This window comes from Grus americana, chromosome 28 (assembly GCF_028858705.1).
Source record: "Grus americana isolate bGruAme1 chromosome 28, bGruAme1.mat, whole genome shotgun sequence".
Taxonomy (NCBI): Eukaryota; Metazoa; Chordata; class Aves; order Gruiformes; family Gruidae; genus Grus; species Grus americana.
This window is the reverse complement of record NC_072879.1, coordinates 5287391-5304768: the sequence shown is the minus strand read 5'-3', so window position 1 is coordinate 5304768 and position 17378 is coordinate 5287391. Positions and strand designations below refer to the sequence as shown.

Genomic DNA, 17378 nt, shown 5'->3' with positions numbered 1-17378 from the left:
GGGGGGCTCGGCGGGGGGGGGTGCGGGGTCACCCCGCAGGGAGGGTCTTGCCCATGGGGTGCCGGGGTGGGGGAAGCAGGGCGGGTGCCGGCGGGGTGCCGGGGTGGCTGGACTGTGACCCGCGGCCGTGTGGCACTGAACTTCGTCCCGGTTATCACGGCGGTGGGGCTGGGCCCGGTGTATCCCCGACAGCGCGGGTGAGCGTGGGGTGGCACCGGGTGCCCTGGGGCTGCCTGTCCTGCTGCCGCCGGCACCCACCGCGACCAGTCCGACCTCCTCCGCGCCAGGTGGGGGGACACGGGGACGGGGGGACCCCCCCAGGCGAGGGTGGGTTTTGGGGGGGGATCAGTGCCTGATCCGTCCCTGAGTGGGGGCCGGTGTCACGGGGGGGGGGGGGGGGGGCGATGCAGCCAGGCCGGGGGGCTCCGGGCCCGGGGGGGGGGTGGGGTATCCCGGGCCTGGGGCACGATCGGGTCCCGAGGGATCGGGGGGGGGGGGGGCGGTAAGCGCAGCCCGGTCCAGGGGGAATCTGGTCCCGGGTGGGGTCCTGTCCCGGGTGGGGGGGTCGGTACAGCCCGGCCTGGGGGTGTCAGTGCAGCCCGGGCCCGGGGCGGGGGGGGAGAGCCGGGCCCGGGGCGGGGGGCCGGTGCCGGGAGGGGTCGCTGCAGCCCGGGGCCGCTGCCCGCCGGTGGGTGCTGCCGGGCCGCCCCGTGGGGCGGGTCCCGGTCACATGCGCTCGGGGCCGGGCTCCGGGGCTATAAGGGCCGCTGGGGCGGGACCGCGGCGAGCCAGGGCCTGGGCTGCGAGCGGTGAGGGTCCCGGTCCCGGTCCCGGTCCCGGTCCCGGTCCCGGTCCCGGTCCCGGTCCCGGTCCCGGTCCCGGTCCCGGTCCCGGTCCCGGTCCCGGTCCCGGTCCCGGTCCCGGTCTGTCTGGGGCACGGGAAGGGCCTGGGAACCCCCCTGTCCCGGAGGATCCCAACCGGGTGGGGGCTGCCCCGTCCTAGGGAAGGGGGTAACGTGGGGTTCCCCATCGTGGGGGGGTGTTGGGGGGGTCTGACCCCGCTCACGGTCCCCCCGTCCCCCCCAGCCCCGCCATGGACACCAGCGAGCCCGGGACGGCGCAGCCCAAGGCGGAGGAGCAGCAGGTCGGTGGGGGCGAGGGGGGGTTTGGGGTGGGGGGGTCTGGGGGGGTCCCTGCCCGAGGACAGGGCTCTGTGTTATCCCACTCTTGGGCATCTTGGGGGGCTCCATCACCCCCCCAGCTTACCCTGACCCCTGCACCCCCCCCCCAGAGCATCGGGACGCGGGTGGCCAGCCTGCCCCTGGTGAGCTCTGCCTACGGCATGGTCTCCACCGCCTACGCCTCCACCAAGGAGAGCCACCCCTACGTCAAGTCCGTCTGCGACGCCGCCGAAAAGGGGGTGAAAACGCTGACGGCGGCGGCGGTGAGCGGGGCCCAGCCCATCCTCACCAAGCTGGAGCCGCAGAGTGAGTGGGGCTGGGGGGGGATGGATGGCAGCACCCCATGAATTTTGGGGTGCCCCAAAGACTGTCCCGTGCGGAGCTCTCGCCAGGCAGCGGGGTATTAACCCCATCTCTTTCCACACCTCCAGTTTCCACCGCCAACGAATACGCCTGCAAAGGGCTGGACAAGCTGGAGGAGAAGCTGCCCATCCTGCAGCAGCCCACGGAGAAGGTAGTGGGGTGGGGTGACGTGGGGTGGGGTGACGTGGGGTGGGCAAACATGCCTGAGGTCCCCCCCCCTGCCCCCGGTGCTGCTTAACAGAGGGTTGTCCACCCCCCGAGCAGCTCATCTCGGACACCAAGCAGCTGGTGACGTCCACGGTGACGGGGGCCAAGGATGTCCTGACCAGCACCGTGGCTGGGGCCAAGGACGCGGTGACCAGCCGGGTGACGGGTGTGATGGACATGACCAAAGGAGCTGTGCAGGGCAGCGTGGAGCTCACCAAGTCGGCGGTGAGCAGCGGCGTCAGCACAGTCATGGGCTCGACCGTGGGCCAGATGGTGGTGAGCGGGATGGGCTCCGTGCTGGAGAAGTCCGAGGAGCTGGTGGACCATTACCTGCCCATGACAGATGAGGAGCTGGGTAAGGAGCTGATCGCAACCCCTTGGAGATGTCATGGGCCGGGGGTCCTCTTGGAGAGGGGTGGGTAGAGCCTGGGCAGGGTGATGCTGGCTCTACGTGGGGGGTGGGGGGGGGGCACCTCAGCAGCTCCTCTCCCTCAGCCAAGCTGGCCACGGCTGTGGAGGGCTTCGAAACCGAGCAGCAGAAGCAGCAGCAGAGCTATTTCGTGCGCCTGGGCTCCCTCTCGACCAAGCTGCGGCACCGAGCCCTCCAGCACTCGCTGGGCAAGCTGCAGAGTGCCCGCCACAGCAGCCAGGACGTGCTGGCCCAGCTCCAGCGCACCCTCGACCTGGTAGGACCCATCCCTGTGTGTCCCCCCCCACCCCGATGCCACCCTTGGGCTGCAGCAGACCACCCACGCCAGGCTCTGCCTCTCCGTCCAGGTGGAACACCTCAAGCAGGGCATGGACCAGAAGCTGCAGGGAGGGCAGGAGAAGCTGCAGCAGATGTGGCTGGAGTGGAGCAAGAAGCAACCGGGCGGTGGCAAGGACCTGGTGCCACCAGAGGTAGGTGGAGGGCAGAGGGTCCCTGGGGGCACCTGGTGTGTGTCCCCCCCTCACCACCCCCTTGTCCCCCCGCAGCCGGTGGAGTCGGGCACGCTGGCTCTGCTGCAGGGCTTGACGCAGCAGCTCCAGAGCTCCTGCCAGCCCTTGGTGTCCAGCCTCCAGGGCCTCCCCGCCGGCATCCAGGACATGGCGGGGCAGGTCCGGCACAACGTGGAGGAGCTACGGGCAACTCTCTCCTCCGCCGCCTCCCTCCAGGACGTGACGGCCAACGTGCTGGCCCAAGCGCGTGCCCGTGCCACCAAAGCTCGCCAGCTCATGGACGAACTGGTGGAGCACGTGGCCCACAACACCCCCCTGACCTGGCTGGTGGGACCCTTCGCCCCCTCTGGCCAGCGCCTGGTGGACCTGGAGATGAAGTAGCATCCTCTGGGGTGGGGTGACGTTGGTGTCACCCCCCCCTTCCCCCAGTCTCGCTAGGAGCATCTACTAACCCCTGCCTGGCCCACCTTGCCCATAACCTTAGTGCCTCTTGGGACGGGGACCCCTCCGGCCGCCCCCCCGTGCAGCTCTGTCCCAGGGCTGTGCAGCAAAGTGCCTTGGTTGCCCCGAGTGCCTGTGGGGGTCACCTCCAGCCCCCCCCCCGTGGGGTCCCCCGTGTCCCCTTGTCCTCGGTGCCTTCAAGCCTCTGGCCGGGGAGGGTTGGGGACAGCTTGTGCAGCAATAAACTCTGGTTAGTTTTGCACTGGACTGAGCTTTTTTTTTTTTTTTTTTTTTGGGGGGGGGGGTGTCCAAGGTGGCATCATGGTCACCATGGCTGCATCCCACCCCAAGCAGGGGCTTGGGGGGAGCTGCTGGCAGAAGGGATGATGTCATAGCCCTGCATGACATCACAGGGGCTGGGGCTTCTAATAAAGTCACGGGTGGGGACAGCCTGGTGCTGCACCCCCAGGACACCAGCCTTGGGCCCCCCCCCACTCCTGAGCAGAGCCCATGGCTGAGGGTGAGTGAAGGGGGTGCCCTGGAGGAACTGCCCCCTGAATCCTGGGGCCCCTCGTGCCCCCTGCCCTGGGGGGGGGGGGGGGGGGACAGGAACAGGAGGTGGGACCAGGGCTGGCCTGGGGGCGAGATTCCCCCCCCTGCAACCCATGGTGGGGGGGCTCAGGCGCAGCCCCCTGGCCCGGCAGGGGTGGGGGTGCAGGGCAGGACCTGCTTCCCCCCCCCCCCCGCCCCAGGGAGTGACAGGCAGCCCCCCCATACCCCCACCCCGTGCAGTGGCACCCTGCTCTGTCCCCCAGAGCAGGCCTCACCCCCGCCACGGGTGACGATGGTCCCAGGGCGGGTCAGTGCCAGGGGCCAAGCGGGTCCCCATGCCCCCCCCCCCCCAGTTCGGCTCAGCCCCTCGCCCCGCACAGCCCGCCATGAGCTGGGTGCCCACCCGTCCCGCCGGCAGAACCCCCACGCGCCTCAGAGGAGATGGACACCAAGGCCCCCCCATGGGCACGACCCACCCGCGCCCCGTGGGTCAGCGCTGTGCCCCCCCCTTGCAGACAGCGTCGCCTGGGACCCCGCAGATGAGGCCACCCCGCAGCCACCCCAGCAGGTACCCCGTCCCGGGGGGGGGGCTGTGCCCCTGCTTGGGGTCCCGCAGCTCCCTGGAGGGGGCCGGGGCCGTGTCGGGGGGGTGGGGGGTGTCTGACGGCAGCCCCTGTGTGCCCCAGGCTGCTGCAGGCTCTGCCCCGAGGGGCCCCCCCCGACAGCCACGAGTCCCCGAGGGCAGCGGTACCAGCACCCCCGCAGCCGTGGCCACCATCCTCCGCACCTTGCTGGGCCCCACGGCCGGCCGGCTCTTCCTCCGCAGCGTGGAGCGGGCGCTGGATGCGGCCCGGCGCTGGCTGAACCAGCACCTGCCCCTGGGTGGGACGCAGGCGGGTAAGAGGCCCCGGGGTGCTGCTGGGGGGGTCCCCGTGTCCCCTTCACCCCGGGGTGCTGCTGGGGGACCAGGACCCCCAGCACCCCTTTTCCACCCCGTTTTCTCCCGCAGTGGACGGGGCCGCGGAGGGGCCGGATTCAGCCGCGGAGGGGCCGGTTCTCTGGCGCAGCCCCCTCCTCACCCTCGGCTCTGTGTCCGGCAGCGCCAAGAGCCGAGCCGTGGCCCTGGGCCAGCAGCTCTGGCAGAAGTGGCTGGACACCCACCGCCACCTCCTCCTCACCGTGGTGAGCGCCGACAGTTCGGGGTGCTGAGGGGTGGGGGGGGTCCCCCACTGTGCCCCCTCCCCGTGCCCACGCTGCCATTCCCCCCTGCAGACGGAGGCCGTGCAGCGAGGCCTGGAGGAGCTGCTCCGCACCAGCCAGGGGATACGGATGCGCAGGAACCAGATGCAGGCAAACCCCTGCCCACACCCTGCCTGCGCCGGCACCCAGGCGAGGCCGGCTGAGGGGTGCGGGACCCCCGCGCTGCTGCCGGACCCCTTGGTGCAGCTGTGGGCGCGGGTCGGGCAGCTGCCGGTCCCGCTGCAGCAGGCAGCATGGCGAGCCCAGCGCGGCGCGGCCGAGCTCCACGGTGCCTTCAGCCGGGCCGGGTCCCCGCGGGAGCTGCTGGGGACTGCGATGGCTCGGGGATGTGAGGTGGTGGCCCGGGTCTGGGAGGTGCTGCGGGTGTTCCTGCTCCAGCACCGGCCGTGGCTGCAGGATGCGTCCGGCACGGTGGCACCACGCACCCCCCCGCCGCACCCCCAAACCTAAGGGTCCCCCGAGTTCACAGCAAACCCCCACCGCCACGCCGTGCCGTGCGAGGGTCTGAAACCCCGCTGCGTCCTCGGTGGCACCAACATGGCTCTGCTCACGTTCGCGTCCGTGTCTTGGCGTTTATTCGGGGGCTGCAACAGCCAAAGGCACGGGGGGAGGTCGGGGAGGGGGACGGCCAGACCGCGTATCCGCCTTCAAGCCCCCGTCCCATGGCTGCAGGGTGATGGCCCAAGGCGGGGGGGGTCACACCAGCCCCTCCCGGGGTGCGGTGCCACGTCCCTGTGCCCCATCCACCTTCCCCCGCGTCGAGGCCGGGGTGACCCCGTGTCTCCCCACACCTTCCCAGCCCACGGATGGGGCTGAGCCCCACGCCGGGACCCATCTCATCCCCCCTCTCCCCTTGCCTCCTGTTCCCGGCAGTTGGGCAAGAGGCAGGCAGGGTGGTTTTTTCGGGGGGGGGGGTTTATTTGGGTTTTGTTTACACGGAGGGCATGAAATCAGCCCTGGAAAAAAAAAAAAAACCAACAACCCTCTCCCCAGGGCAGAGTTACAGCAACAGCGGCCTCAAAGCGGGGTCGGGGCATCCTCCCTCCGCCACGGCACAAACAGGACTCGAGGACGCGGCGTCTGGTTGAGCTGGGAACATCTTTATTGTTACACGTACAAAAGCTTCTGATCTTTGCAAAAGAGCAGACAGACAGACGGACGAAGATGCTGCCCAGCACAAGGCAGGATGCTGCCCCGGTTCAGTCCCTCCCTGGCCGAGACAGGAGAGGCAATACACAATTTTTACTGGTTTTTAACCCAAAAGCTGGCACCCAGCCCTGCTGTCTCCCCTGGAGCAGAGGGACCCGGCTCCAGCAGCTGCCTCCGGCCAGAGCGATGACGATGGTGGGGAACGGGGCTCGGAGAAGCCCCCCGTGTCCACAGCAGAGCCCAGCATGGGCACCGGAAAAATCAAGCACAAAGCAGCCCGGTTCAGCTCACCCAGGCCCGGCAGGGACAGGGACACCCATGGGTGCCTGGTCCTGGCTCGGCGGGTGGGCCAGAGGGAAGGGGGGGACGTGGGGGGCATTTTCCAGTCCCGGCCCCGGGCAGGGGGCTGCTCCTGCCATCCCCTTGTCACAGTCAGTGATGCCTCAAGAAACAGACACTGGGGCTCCTTGTGTTTTTCATTAAAAAAACCTTTATATTCATTTCATGTCGGTTGAAATCACAAGAAATTAGGTGGGAGGGAAAAACAAAACAAAACAAAACCAACCAAAAAAAAAAAAAAAAAAAGAGGGGACAAATACAGACAACCAGCACAGCCCCCCCCCGCGGTCGGTGCTTTCGCGGGGCCGGGGGCACAGGACAAGACCAAGGACATCAGCTACTGCGTGACTTAGTGAAGTAACTCAAGCAGGGGACGAGGCAGAGGCCGGTCTCCCTTCGCAGCCCCTCCGCCGCCTCCTCCTCCGGGCGGGAGCCGCTTCCTCAGCTCTCCTCCACGTCATCCACAGCCTCTGACTCCCCACGAGCCCTCTCCCGCTCCGGCCCGGCTCGCTCGGCCTTGGGATAGTCCTGCACGCTGCTGGGGGAGAGCACAGGCACCTCAGCCAGCGTCTCCCCTGCCCGTTTTTGCCTTCCCCTGCCTGCGGCAGCCCCTCTCTCCTGCACCCCGAGCTGGGAAAAACCCAACGCGACCCCCGAGACCCCCCCCCCCGAATCACCCACGCGAGAGCCCAGCCTGGGCGTGCAGCAGACCCGGGGGAGCTCGCGTCCCCCCAGCTCTGCCCCTCGCACGCTCACTTGTTGTGGGTCTCCTCAGCGGATGCCTCCGGCTCTCCAGCTCCCGGCCCTTGGTTTTTGTCCTTCTCCTCTGTGCCCTCCGATTTTTGGGACAGGGATTCACCGTTCACAGGTCCCGACAAATCTAAAGGGAAGAGAGAGGCTCAGACACTCGGGTCCCCACGGCGCACCTCATCCACCCGGACCCACAAGGAGCCGGGCAAGCCAAGGACCGGCGGCCAGAGGTTGTCTCCATCCAGGCAAGGGGACAACTGAGGGGACCCCAGGTCTGGCCTGACCCCGACAGCTACAGGACGGGCCCCAGAGGCACCATCCCCAAGCCCAGAGCAGATTTTCCCCATCGGCTCCTCCGGGAAAGCCCTTGCAGCAGCACCAGGACGTGCCAAGGCAGGGACCCGGCCACCACGGTGGAAGATCCCAGTCACCAGCTGCCTGCGCAAGGGCCTGAGCCAGTGCCCAAGGGCGTCTCCGCATTCCTCCGTCTCCCCGGTGCCTTGGACCAGCGCTCAAGCTGGCAGCGAGGAACCGTCCTGGCCCAAAAATCAGCCCAGAGACACCCAAAGCCAGGGCGTGGGCCTCAAGGTTTGCCCTCTGCTCTCACTGCCGCGAGCGTTCGATATTCAGTTCTTGATACGAGGGAGTGGCCACCACCGAGGCCAAGAGCCACCCCTGTTCGTGTCCCTGGTCCCCAGCGGGACAGGATGTGTCCCAAGACGGGCCCCGGGATCGCTACGTGCCCGGAGAGAGCAGGGAACCGCCCCGAGACACGCGGGCAGCGTTACCGGCATTCGTCTCCTCTTCCCCCTTCTCATTCCGCGTCTCCCCTCCCGACAGCTTCTCCTGGCCCTTCTCCGCCTCCCCCTTGTCCTTCTCCGGCCCGGCTTTGTTGGCTTTCTGGATCGCCTCCATCTTTGGTCCCAGGACGCGCGACTTCAACCGGGTGTAGACTTCGGCAGCTTTCTCCATCACGTCCTTGTTTGCTTTATAGCGACGGATCTGCATCAGAAAAAGGGGGGAGGGATGCCCTTAGAGCCGGGGTGGCTCGCTCGCTCCGTCCAGGCAAGGGCTCAGCCCTCCGCCCTACCTTTTTCAGCGTAGCCACCACGTCGGTGTGCTTCTGGAGGATGTGAGAGGTGACCTGGAGCGTGCCCAGCTCCTCTAGTGCATTCAGACACCGCTTGATGTCCTGCAAGGATGGCACCAAGATCAGAAGCTGCCTGGAAGTCTCCCTGTGGGCCCCCAGGGCAGTGGAGCACAGTCCCCTAATGCCACCCAGCACCCGGAAAGGCAAGAGGAGGCTCGGCAGCGCTGAGCACCCCCGGGGATCGCAGCCTGACGCGGTGGCCGAGGACACGACGAGCAGGGACCTCCCAGGCCAGGCCCACGCTCTCGGGCACTCACCGGGTTATCCACCTTCAGGGCAAACTTGATCTCGCTGTGAAGTTTCTGAAGCTTCTCTTCGACTGTGGGCTCTGGAGCAGGAAGAGAGACAGGTGGAGACATCAGGCCACCAGCGGAGAGCATGGCACCGCCCCGAGCCCTCTCCCCCAGCAAGGGTTTGGTTTCCTCCTGCATCTCCAAGGTCCAGCACATCCCCGCAGGCCTCTCTGAAGAGGATGGGTTGGGATGTGCCAAGATCGGGAGGGGATGTGGATACAGGGAAGCTCACCATCTCTGCACACCCTGTAAACACTTTCCAACACGATGCTGGGACCACAGCGGTGCTGGGAAGGGCCCTGTGGGAAAGACCCCTCCCCTGGGATGGGGGAACCCACCCTGGATCCCTTCTCTCCTTCTCGTCCCCTCGGCGACGGCGAGCAACAGCTCTCTCACCCTTTTTCTTCTCCATCCTCCTTTCGGGCATCAGGTCAGACTTCTTCCGGCCTCGTTCCACTTTCAAAGGTCTGTGGGAGGAAAAGGAAAGAGGGAAGGTGGTTCGGGGGAAACCTCCTGCTCGCCGCTGGGCTAACAAGAAGGGTGATGGCACAGGTCGGTGCGTCCCCCCGGCCTGCCCGACAGTGCGAGCCGGGCAGCGGAGCCCCGCCACGCTCCACCCACGCTTCCACACACATCTCCCGGCTCGCAGGCAGACAGGAGCCCTGAGACAGCAGCTCCCCCGCGCCCCAGCTTCCTGGGACTGCAAACGGCAAAGCCCCAAAGCGATACCCCAAGGATCTTCCCCTTCGAGAGGGAAAACAGCAGGGAAGCTCAGCCTGGTGCCCCCCAACACCTCCTGCAGCCCCTCCAGCTCCAGGAGGCAGGAGGGGGGGGTGAAAGCCCGGCCCCCCCACGGGCGCTGCTGGCCCAGGGGCAGCTCCATGGGGACCCCCATCCCCACCCCGCGGTGTCGGCCAGGGAGGGCCGGGCAGCACCAGAGGAACGGCCCTGTCCCCAGAGGGAGAAAGCGCCGACGCGGGGAGGGGAGACGCTGACTTGTTCCGTGGTTTCTCCTCTGCTCGGCCCCTCTTCTCCTTCTGATTTGGTTTCCTTGACAACTCCGAGGGCTGCTTCTTCGCTGGCTTCTTTACCTTGGAGGAGAGAACAATGCAGGCGAGAGCGGCAGAGCCCCCCCCCCGCTGCGGGAGGGAGACAGTGCCCCGGCCGGGCGCGATCCAGCACCCCTCACACCTCTGCTGCAAGTCGGTTTGGGTGCAGGGGCGTCCCCCGCATGGGATAAAAGAGGACTCGGGTCGCAGCACAGCGGTAAAAGTAAATATCCTGGAGCCTCGGGTGGCCCACCCGGCCTGCAGAACCTGGCTGGAAGACCACCCCCGCATCCTGCCGGACCTCAAGATTTTTGTGCTGCTTTCCTGGCTCCCCCTCCCCAGGGAGGAATTCGCCAGGCCAAAAGGGCGACCTCGCCCCTGCCCACAGGCAGCGCGGTTCCCAGAGCCCTCTGCAGCCCTTCCCTGTGCTTCAGCCAAATCTGGCTGATGCTCCGCCAGGCTCCGGGGAGGGCGACGGAGCAAATTCCGTGACTGTGGCGGGAGGGAGAGCTTCGCGACGGTGCAAGACCCACGGCTGGATGGGGCGTCGTGGGCCAGGGGAAGAGCTCCCGTTTACAAGGCATGGACGTGCCCACGGACACGACCCTTCCTGGTGCTCCCTGGGCCACCCCGGGGTAACGCGAGATGGAGACAGCGGGTCCCTGCCACCCCTGGAGATCCCCGCTGACCTGTCCCGAGGGGACGGGCTGTCTGTGTGTCCCCAGCTCCCCACAGCTCCGTACTCACCTCCTTCTCCAGCTCCAGTTCAGAGTCCGAGGAGGATGGGGCCTTGGCCCGACCTTTCCGGCCCTTTTTGGCCACTTCATCCTCCGCACTGCTCTCTGAGTCCGAGTGCATCTCCTCGCTCTTCTCCGCTTTCTCCTTCCTCTTCTCTTTCTCCTCCTTCTCCTGCTCCCGGAGCCGACGGATCTCTTCCTCCTGCTCCCTCTTCCTCTTCTCCTCCAGCTCCCGCCGTCGTTCTTCATCCCGCCTCTTCCACTCGCTGATGCGGTCCACGTCGCTATCGCTGTCGCTGCAAAGGACAGAGCGCGCTTGGACCCCTCGCGCAGAGGGGAGGTGGGTGACCCTCCAGCCCAGCCCCGAGGGCGACGGCGTCCCAGCTGATCTCACCTGTCGCTGCTGGAGCTGGTCGGGACACGCTCGGGCTTCGGTTTCCTGCCACGGGGCTTGGGAGGGGGTTTCTCAGCTGCAAGACAACGGGGAGATGTTCAGCAGGAGCCCTGGGTGTCCCTCTGTTAAAACAGCCCCAAATCGGGGGGGCAGAGAGCTGTTCAGATACGGGCCGGGAGGTGTCCACAACGGAAGGAGACCCCAGAGCCTCGGGAGCCCCCATCCTCAGATGCTCTCCAGTCCCCCGAGGGAGGCAGCAGCGGCCCAGCAGTGGTAGAAGCAGCTTCCTTGGCGTTACCTGGCTTCCTGCCCCGCGGAGCCTTCTTCACAGACACATCCGAGTCTGAATCGGAGTTGGAGTCCGACTTGGTCATGTCCACAGTCGCATTTCCCATTTCCAAATCTGAATCCACTTTGGAGTCTGAGTCGGAGCCGGACTCCACTTTCTGCAGGCACAGAGCGGGGTTGGACCGGAGGGGTGGCAGCGGCTCAGCAGCGTGCCCCAAACCAAAACACAGCAGCACGGGGCGCAACCGCGTCGCTGAGGCATCAGCGAGGTCCCTCCTGGCACCAAACCTGCGCCCAGCCCGCGGCAGAGCCCTGCCGCCCCCCCGCCAGGCAGCACAGACCCCAGGCTCCTTTCCAGCCTCCCTCCCGCTGCACTGCAGACTAGGGGCCTTTTACCTTCTTCTTCCTCCCCCCTGCTGGCATCCTCCGGGGAGCCCTGGCCGCTGGCTTCTTCTCGGGAGTGAAGTCCTGGAGGAAAACACAGATATCAAGAAATGGGAACAGTCTCACGAGAGTTTCAGAAGCCGGTCGGGTTCCCTCAAGCCACTGCTCCCCCAGATGGCGATGCTCTGGAACATCGGAACAGCCCTTCACCCACCACCCTGCCAGCTTCCACGCAAGCGTATCCCAAAATCTTCTCACCTGGTCACTGTTTTTTTCTGACTCAGAAGACGTTTCCGAGTTCTCCTCTTCTGTCAGGGAGGGGCTGCCCTGATCCAGGTCGCTGGAGGATTTCCGAGGTCGTTTTGGCACCGGCATCTGATACCCGAGAAGCGACAACGTGAGAGAAGCCCGCCGCCCCTCCAACCACCACAGAAAGCCAACGCTCGCTGGGAAAAGGGCTTTGCCCAACTCTTCCCGACTGTCCCTGCAAAAGCAGCCACACGCACTCACAGCTCCCGGCTGCAAACCGCACCAGGACGCGGCCATCTCAAAGACAGCTGCGACACCCCCAAACACGTGCTGAACCCCATTTCCCACCGGAGAATCCAGAGGGAGTTGGTTTCTTCACCACCTCCACCACAACCTGCTGCGTGGTGGATGAAAGCTGCAGCTCAGCAGCGGACCCGAGGACCATATCAGCGTCCTCCTGGCCAGGACGCCCTCCTGTCCCCACTGCGTGGAACCGCCTCAGCCCACACTCACTTTCATAGCCAGCGATTTTCGCTTGAGCCCGCTGTGGTCGCTGCCTCGATCCGAGTCCTCATCGCTTTCCATTTTCTCCGCGGCAACTGCAGCCATAGCAGCGTCTTCCTCATCGTCACCTGCGTCGCTTCCCCCCATCGGGTCGTTCTCGGGAACGTCGCTGTCCGAGGAGCTCGCAGGCTAAAGGCAGCGGGGATGAGAGTTGTGTTATCGCCCCAAGGGGCCTGCGGCGCATCGGGGCGGGGGAGAGGAGAAGGGGCACAAAAGGGTGACGAGCGATGGACGGCAGCGCTGAGCAGAGGTGTGCGTGCAGAGCAGCGTGGGGCAGCCTCCTCCCCCCAGCGCGGAACCCTTCGGCATGGCTCAGGACAACGTGACCTGCACCCCCTTTCCCAAGGCCCCTCACGCACCACCCCAAGACTGCCTCGGGATCCCCCAGCTCGGCTTCCACCCGCTGCTGCCGCCTCGCTCCCCTCTGCCCCCCATCCTCGTGCTCTGCCAAAGACCCCCGGAGAAGCCCAGACCTGACAGCCCCTCCTGGGCGCGCAGACCCCAGCCCTCCTCTGCCCTAACGGCGCCAGACAAGCGGGGCTGGGCGGCTGGGTTCAGCCTCTCCTCCGGCACCAGGGAGCAGCCCTTCTCCCCCGGCGGGCTGGCCACCAGCTCTTGACTCGGGTCAGGCCTCTTCCTTCTCAGATGGCTTCACCCCAAAGCACTTCGCACACCTTCCCCATGGGAAAGGTCCACACAAGAAGTCCAGCATGGTGACCACCGCTCTTCCCGGTTGGGATAGCCTGTGTCCTGTTCCCTCACTCCCGCGTAGGGAAGCTCTCCTGGCTTCTCACAAGCTCATCGTGAGGTTCCTCACACCAGGACATCGCACCCGTGGGGTTTCCTAGAGCTGGGATTCTTCCAATGCTGGAGCCTTCCTGCTGGAAAGCCTCTCCTCGTCCTTGACTGTTCCTGGCACCTCGCTTCATTTAGGTCTCAAAACCAAAGACAACCTCTACTTCGGTCTCTTCTTCTGCTCCTCCAGGTATTTTGGCCACAAGACACAGTTGGCATTGGTGAACCCTCAGCCTTGCTGGGGCTGCTGGCGTCGCCTCGGTCCCTCACCCCTGCTGGGAGTTGTCGGTGGAGTCCCAGGACAAAGCGGGTGCTGTCCCCTCACCATCGCCAACCTCCCGCCCGACAAGCTGAAGTTGTTCTCCAGGTTTTCAAGCACCTCCACGGTCTCTACCTTACCCTACATCCGAGGTCTTGGGTCCGACCATCTCCCACAGCTACTCAAACCACATCCTCTCTCCTGCGCCGGCAGCGGCACAGCCGGGGGGGCTCGTTCCCCGAGCCTGCCTACCTCCAGACCACCTCGTCCTTGTAGCTCACCTTAAAAACCTTCCTGTGCCTCTTCAGACCAACTGCCTATGAAGCTGCTTTGGACGCCTTCTTTGAAGATCGCTATACAATAAATTGTATCATACAATTATGGTTACGAAATGCCCACGCGAGCAATTGACGGCAAAGAGCCGTCTCCCGGCCTGCTCTGAAACCCGCTGAAGGAGCAGCCCGGTGGTTTTTGGCTCAGGACCTCAGAAACGGATGAAGAGTGGGACTGCCCGACAGTCCACGCGCAGGTCCGGGAGCCAGGGACAAGCAAGCCTCAAGTTCTGACAACAAAATCCTCCGTGGTTTTGGGCAAGCGGCACAAAGCACATCCCCGGTTCCACCTCGAAGACGGGGCAAAGGCATCTTCCTCCAGAGGAGGAGGAGGGCTGACTCCCTCAGGAAGGGAGAGGGCAGGGAAGGGAAGCTACTTCGACCCCGAAAAAGCCGATCTGCGAGCTGGAAGCGTGTAGGCACCACAGCAATGCGAAGCAGAAAAAGGAGGAGAGCGACTCGGAGGAAAGGAGAGATGGAGGCGCCGGCAGCCCACGTCCTCGCTGCCCCCCCGCCGCGCGAGGCCCGCACTCACCGGAGGGGCACTGTAACTGGCGTGAGGGTTGTTCTGGATTTCCCACAATCCCTCGTTGAAGCCTTTTCTCTTGTTTGGTTTCCCATATTTGTCTTTATATTTTTCATAAGGGAAGAGATCTTTAGGGCCCAAGAAGGCGCTGGAGAGAAACAAAGCAGAGGTGAGCCCGGAGCAGAGGCAGCGGGGCAAAGCCCGGAGAGGGGAGCGAGGCAACGCTTACGTCTCGTGGGTGCCGAAGAAGAAGATGGGGTACTTGTTCGGTGGGGGTTTCACAGCGCCGTCCGCAATGTCATCGATCTGAAAGGAAACCCAAAGCAGGAGGTGGTCAGAGAGAGCGGCTTGAGCACATCCTCCGCAAGGCACGTCAGCCCCGGCTAGCAGCGTCGGCCTCCCGCACCCGCTTGGAGGCAAGCACGGCAAGAAAGCACCCGGACGGGGACCTTGCTACGCACGAGAGTCCCACTGCGGCGTCAGGGCCCGGCGGGATCTCTACAAGAGTAACAGAAGGGATCCGGCACGGATGCTCTACGGCTAGAGCTCAGCGCGAGGTCGTCTCTCCACCGCCGGGCTCAACGCCCAGGGAACCGCGGGCCTTGTGCTACTCCCCAGAGATCCATCGCACGAGCCGCCTCGGGGGGGGACGCCCGAGGGAAGCCCCCTCCAGCCCGGGGTTGGGGGGCGATTGCTCCAACGGGGCGGCCTGAGGGTCCTTCCTGGCTGGAGACCGGCCGCAGGAAAAGCCCCGGCGGGACGCGTGGGCCACCCCGTCTTCTTCCCACGCGCGGCTCCAGCGCGCCCGTCTCTCTGCTCCACGTGGTCTGGGCTGCGGGCAGAGCCGCAGGCGGGAGCCTCGGGGTGCGCAGGGGCTGCCCCGCGTGCCGGGGAGGTCTTCAGGGCAGGGGGGGAGCCTTCCCCAAAAGAGCAAGCGAGCTAAAGCAGGAGGGGCTGCAGACGCCGGCAGCGCGAGGGCTCTCCTGGAACGACCGAGTCCTCTCGGTGCCAGGCCAGCCGTGACAGCGTGGGGACGGCGGGGATGGCATCCTAGATCTCACGGCGTGGTGCGGCAAAGCATCGTCGTCTCCGGCACCCTGAGCCTCCCCGGTACCTGCCAGCCCTGATCGCACACAGTTTCCACCTGCCAGTCTCTTCCCATCGGACACCTTCAGCGGACGAACCTGCCGGGACCCACCGCAGACACCCCCGTCCGAACCCTCCGCGAACTGCCTCGTGCTGCCCCGGTGAGCACGTCCTACACCGGCCCCTGCTCCGCCCGCTCCTCCGGGTCCCCTCCCGGCACCGCCGCGGCACAACGCTGTCACCCGGCCGGCGGGACCACTTGTCCCCCGCTACACACGCTCCGTCGCCCCATCCGCACCTCCCAGACTGCACCGGCACCCTCAGATCCTGCACCTCACGAGCGCTCAGCGGCAGCCCCCCCACCCAGCACGCGTCACACCCAGGCAACCGTCCCCAGCGTGTCCCCCCTGTCCCCGCCAACGGACGGAGCCCCAGACCCCCACTCTGTCTCCTCCCCAGTTGGGGACAGAGGGTGGGTGACATCCAGGCTGGGAAGGGGAATGGGGGGGGGGGGGGGGTCTCTGCAGGGGCAGGGTCCTGCTGGGCAGCAGGAGGATGAGGATGGAGGGCGAAGGGCAGAACTTCTCCGGGGTGCAGGAGCAGGGCACCCCCATGGGGTCGGGGTGCCTGGAGCGCCAAGGTCCCGGGGTGCAGCAGGGGAGGGGGGTGGCAGGGCTCACCCCAGCAGAGAGGATCCCCAGGCCAGGGGTCCTGGTGGGTGAAGCAGGGGGTCATGGGTGCAGGGCAAAAGGGAGGGCTCAGGGTGCCGCTGGGGCAGGAAGGGGGGTCCTCCCGAACGGGGCTGTCAAACACCCTCCTGGGGAGGGCTCCCCCAGGTCTGCCCCATCCCTTGCCGGGTGCAGGCACCAGAGCGGGGCCCCCCCGTCTCTCCCTCGGGGTGGGACCCCCAGCCTGGTACCGGATGCCCTCCCAGTACAGCTGCCAGCATGGGACCCCAGTTCCAGTCCCAGACCCCCGTCCCAGTCTGGGTTTCTCCATCCGGGTACAGGTGCCAACATGGCAACCCCCTCCTGGGGTCCAATCCCAGCTCCAGTATGGGTGCTGGTGTGGGACCCCCCGTCCCAGTACTGGGCTCCCATCGCGGCACGGGGGCCCGGACGGGGTCTCTGTGCCAGTCCCGAGCCCTCGTCCCGGTACGGCTCCTGACGCGGGGTCCCCCGTTCCGGTACGGGACGGCCCATTCCCGGGCCAGGTCCCCATCCCAGTATGGGTGCTGGAACGGGACCTCCCATCCCATCCCGGTACGGGAACGGGTCCTCCCTGCCAGTACCGGGGCAGCATCCCGAGCCAGACACCGGTACGGGACACCCCATGCTGGTACCGGGTCCCCATCCGGGATGGCAGCCCCAGCCCATCCCGGGATGCTCCGTGCCAGCACCAGGTCCCCAGGCCGGAGCGGGTGCCGTTACGGGACCTCCATCCCAGTACGGGTGTCGGTACGAGCCCCGTGTGCCGCTACCGGGCCGCCATCCCGGGACAGGTGCCGGTACCAGGGCCCCCATCCCGGTACCGTTATGGCATCTCCACCCCGGTGAGGGCCCCGCCACAGGAGCCGGCAGGTGTCCCCATCCCGGTACGGGATCTCCATCCCGGTACGGAATCCCCGGCCCGGCCCGGGCCTGCCGCCGCCGCCCCCCCCGCCCCCGGTGGGTTCCTCCCCCCCCCCCCCGCCGGCGCGGTCCCGCGGTCTCACCCGGGCCGGCCAGTGCGGGTACCCCTTCATCTTGGCGAAGACGAGGTCTCCGGGCTTGAAGCTGTGCGGCATGGCGGCCGCGGGGCGGGGCGGCGGCGGCGGAGGCCCAGGCCGCGGGCAGCACCGGGCAGCGGGGCGGGGACGGCCCGGCCCGCAGGATGTCCCACCCCCTCCCCGCGGCGCCAGCTTCCGTTGGTGCGACGTCGCGTCGCTCCGCCGTCTCGTCCAATGGGAGAGAAGCGAGGGCACGGCGGGATAACGGGATTGGGTCGCGCCGCTAGAGGCGCCGAGGTGGGGGGGTGCTGAGGGGCGTGGCCAGAGGGGGCGGGGGAGGGGGCGGGGGTGGGGCCGGGAGGGGCGGGGGGTGAGGGGCTGGG

The 17378-nt window shown here is 66.8% G+C and overlaps 2 protein-coding genes across 8 annotated transcripts; one reads left to right on the top strand and one right to left on the bottom strand.

Annotated features, from left to right (window-relative positions):
* Positions 1 to 182: 182 nt before the first annotated feature.
* LOC129197347 (perilipin-3-like) lies at positions 183 to 3398 on the top strand. 3 transcript variants are annotated; one of them, XM_054805701.1, is made up of 8 exons: positions 183 to 287; positions 1087 to 1144; positions 1292 to 1487; positions 1613 to 1695; positions 1809 to 2106; positions 2247 to 2437; positions 2529 to 2651; positions 2727 to 3398. In XM_054805701.1, exons 2-8 carry the CDS (start codon positions 1094 to 1096, stop codon positions 3069 to 3071), a joined length of 1287 nt encoding a protein of 428 aa, XP_054661676.1. In that variant the 5' UTR covers positions 183 to 287; positions 1087 to 1093; the 3' UTR covers positions 3072 to 3398. The 3 variants fall into 3 exon arrangements, with proteins under 3 accessions (XP_054661676.1, XP_054661675.1, XP_054661677.1); XM_054805700.1 differs by lacking the exon at positions 183 to 287 and adding an exon at positions 725 to 809; XM_054805702.1 differs by lacking the exon at positions 183 to 287 and adding an exon at positions 993 to 1011.
* A 3164-nt stretch (positions 3399 to 6562) lies between these two features.
* HDGFL2 (HDGF like 2) lies at positions 6563 to 17160 on the bottom strand. Of its 5 annotated transcripts, none has more exons than XM_054805767.1 (16): positions 17002 to 17160; positions 14431 to 14507; positions 14211 to 14349; positions 12239 to 12418; positions 11735 to 11851; positions 11489 to 11560; positions 11103 to 11250; positions 10805 to 10880; positions 10421 to 10706; positions 9621 to 9715; positions 9021 to 9091; positions 8589 to 8659; positions 8272 to 8373; positions 7970 to 8183; positions 7188 to 7311; positions 6563 to 6969 (listed from the first exon to the last, which is right to left on the bottom strand). In XM_054805767.1, exons 1-16 carry the CDS (start codon positions 17071 to 17073, stop codon positions 6873 to 6875), a joined length of 1941 nt encoding a protein of 646 aa, XP_054661742.1. In that variant the 5' UTR covers positions 17074 to 17160; the 3' UTR covers positions 6563 to 6872. The 5 variants fall into 5 exon arrangements, with proteins under 5 accessions (XP_054661742.1, XP_054661743.1, XP_054661744.1 ...); XM_054805768.1 differs by having other exon boundaries at positions 6563 to 6966; XM_054805769.1 differs by having other exon boundaries at positions 9621 to 9709.
* Positions 17161 to 17378: the final 218 nt, after the last annotated feature.

Excerpts from the sequence above, each read along its gene's own strand:
- LOC129197347 (XM_054805701.1), top strand. The coding sequence starts at position 1,094 with ATGGACACCAGCGAGCCCGGGACGGCGCAGCCCAAGGCGGAGGAGCAG. Across the intron at positions 2,107-2,246 it reads CATGACAGATGAGGAGCTGG|CCAAGCTGGCCACGGCTGTG; the intron begins GTAAGGAGCTGA and ends CCTCTCCCTCAG. Across the intron at positions 2,438-2,528 it reads TCCAGCGCACCCTCGACCTG|GTGGAACACCTCAAGCAGGG; the intron begins GTAGGACCCATC and ends CTCTCCGTCCAG.
- HDGFL2 (XM_054805767.1), bottom strand. The coding sequence starts at position 17,073 with ATGCCGCACAGCTTCAAGCCCGGAGACCTCGTCTTCGCCAAGATGAAG. Across the intron at positions 14,508-17,001 it reads ACCCGCACTGGCCGGCCCGG|ATCGATGACATTGCGGACGG; the intron begins GTGAGACCGCGG and ends GTTTCCTTTCAG. Across the intron at positions 10,707-10,804 it reads ACCAGCTCCAGCAGCGACAG|CGACAGCGATAGCGACGTGG; the intron begins GTGAGATCAGCT and ends TGTCCTTTGCAG.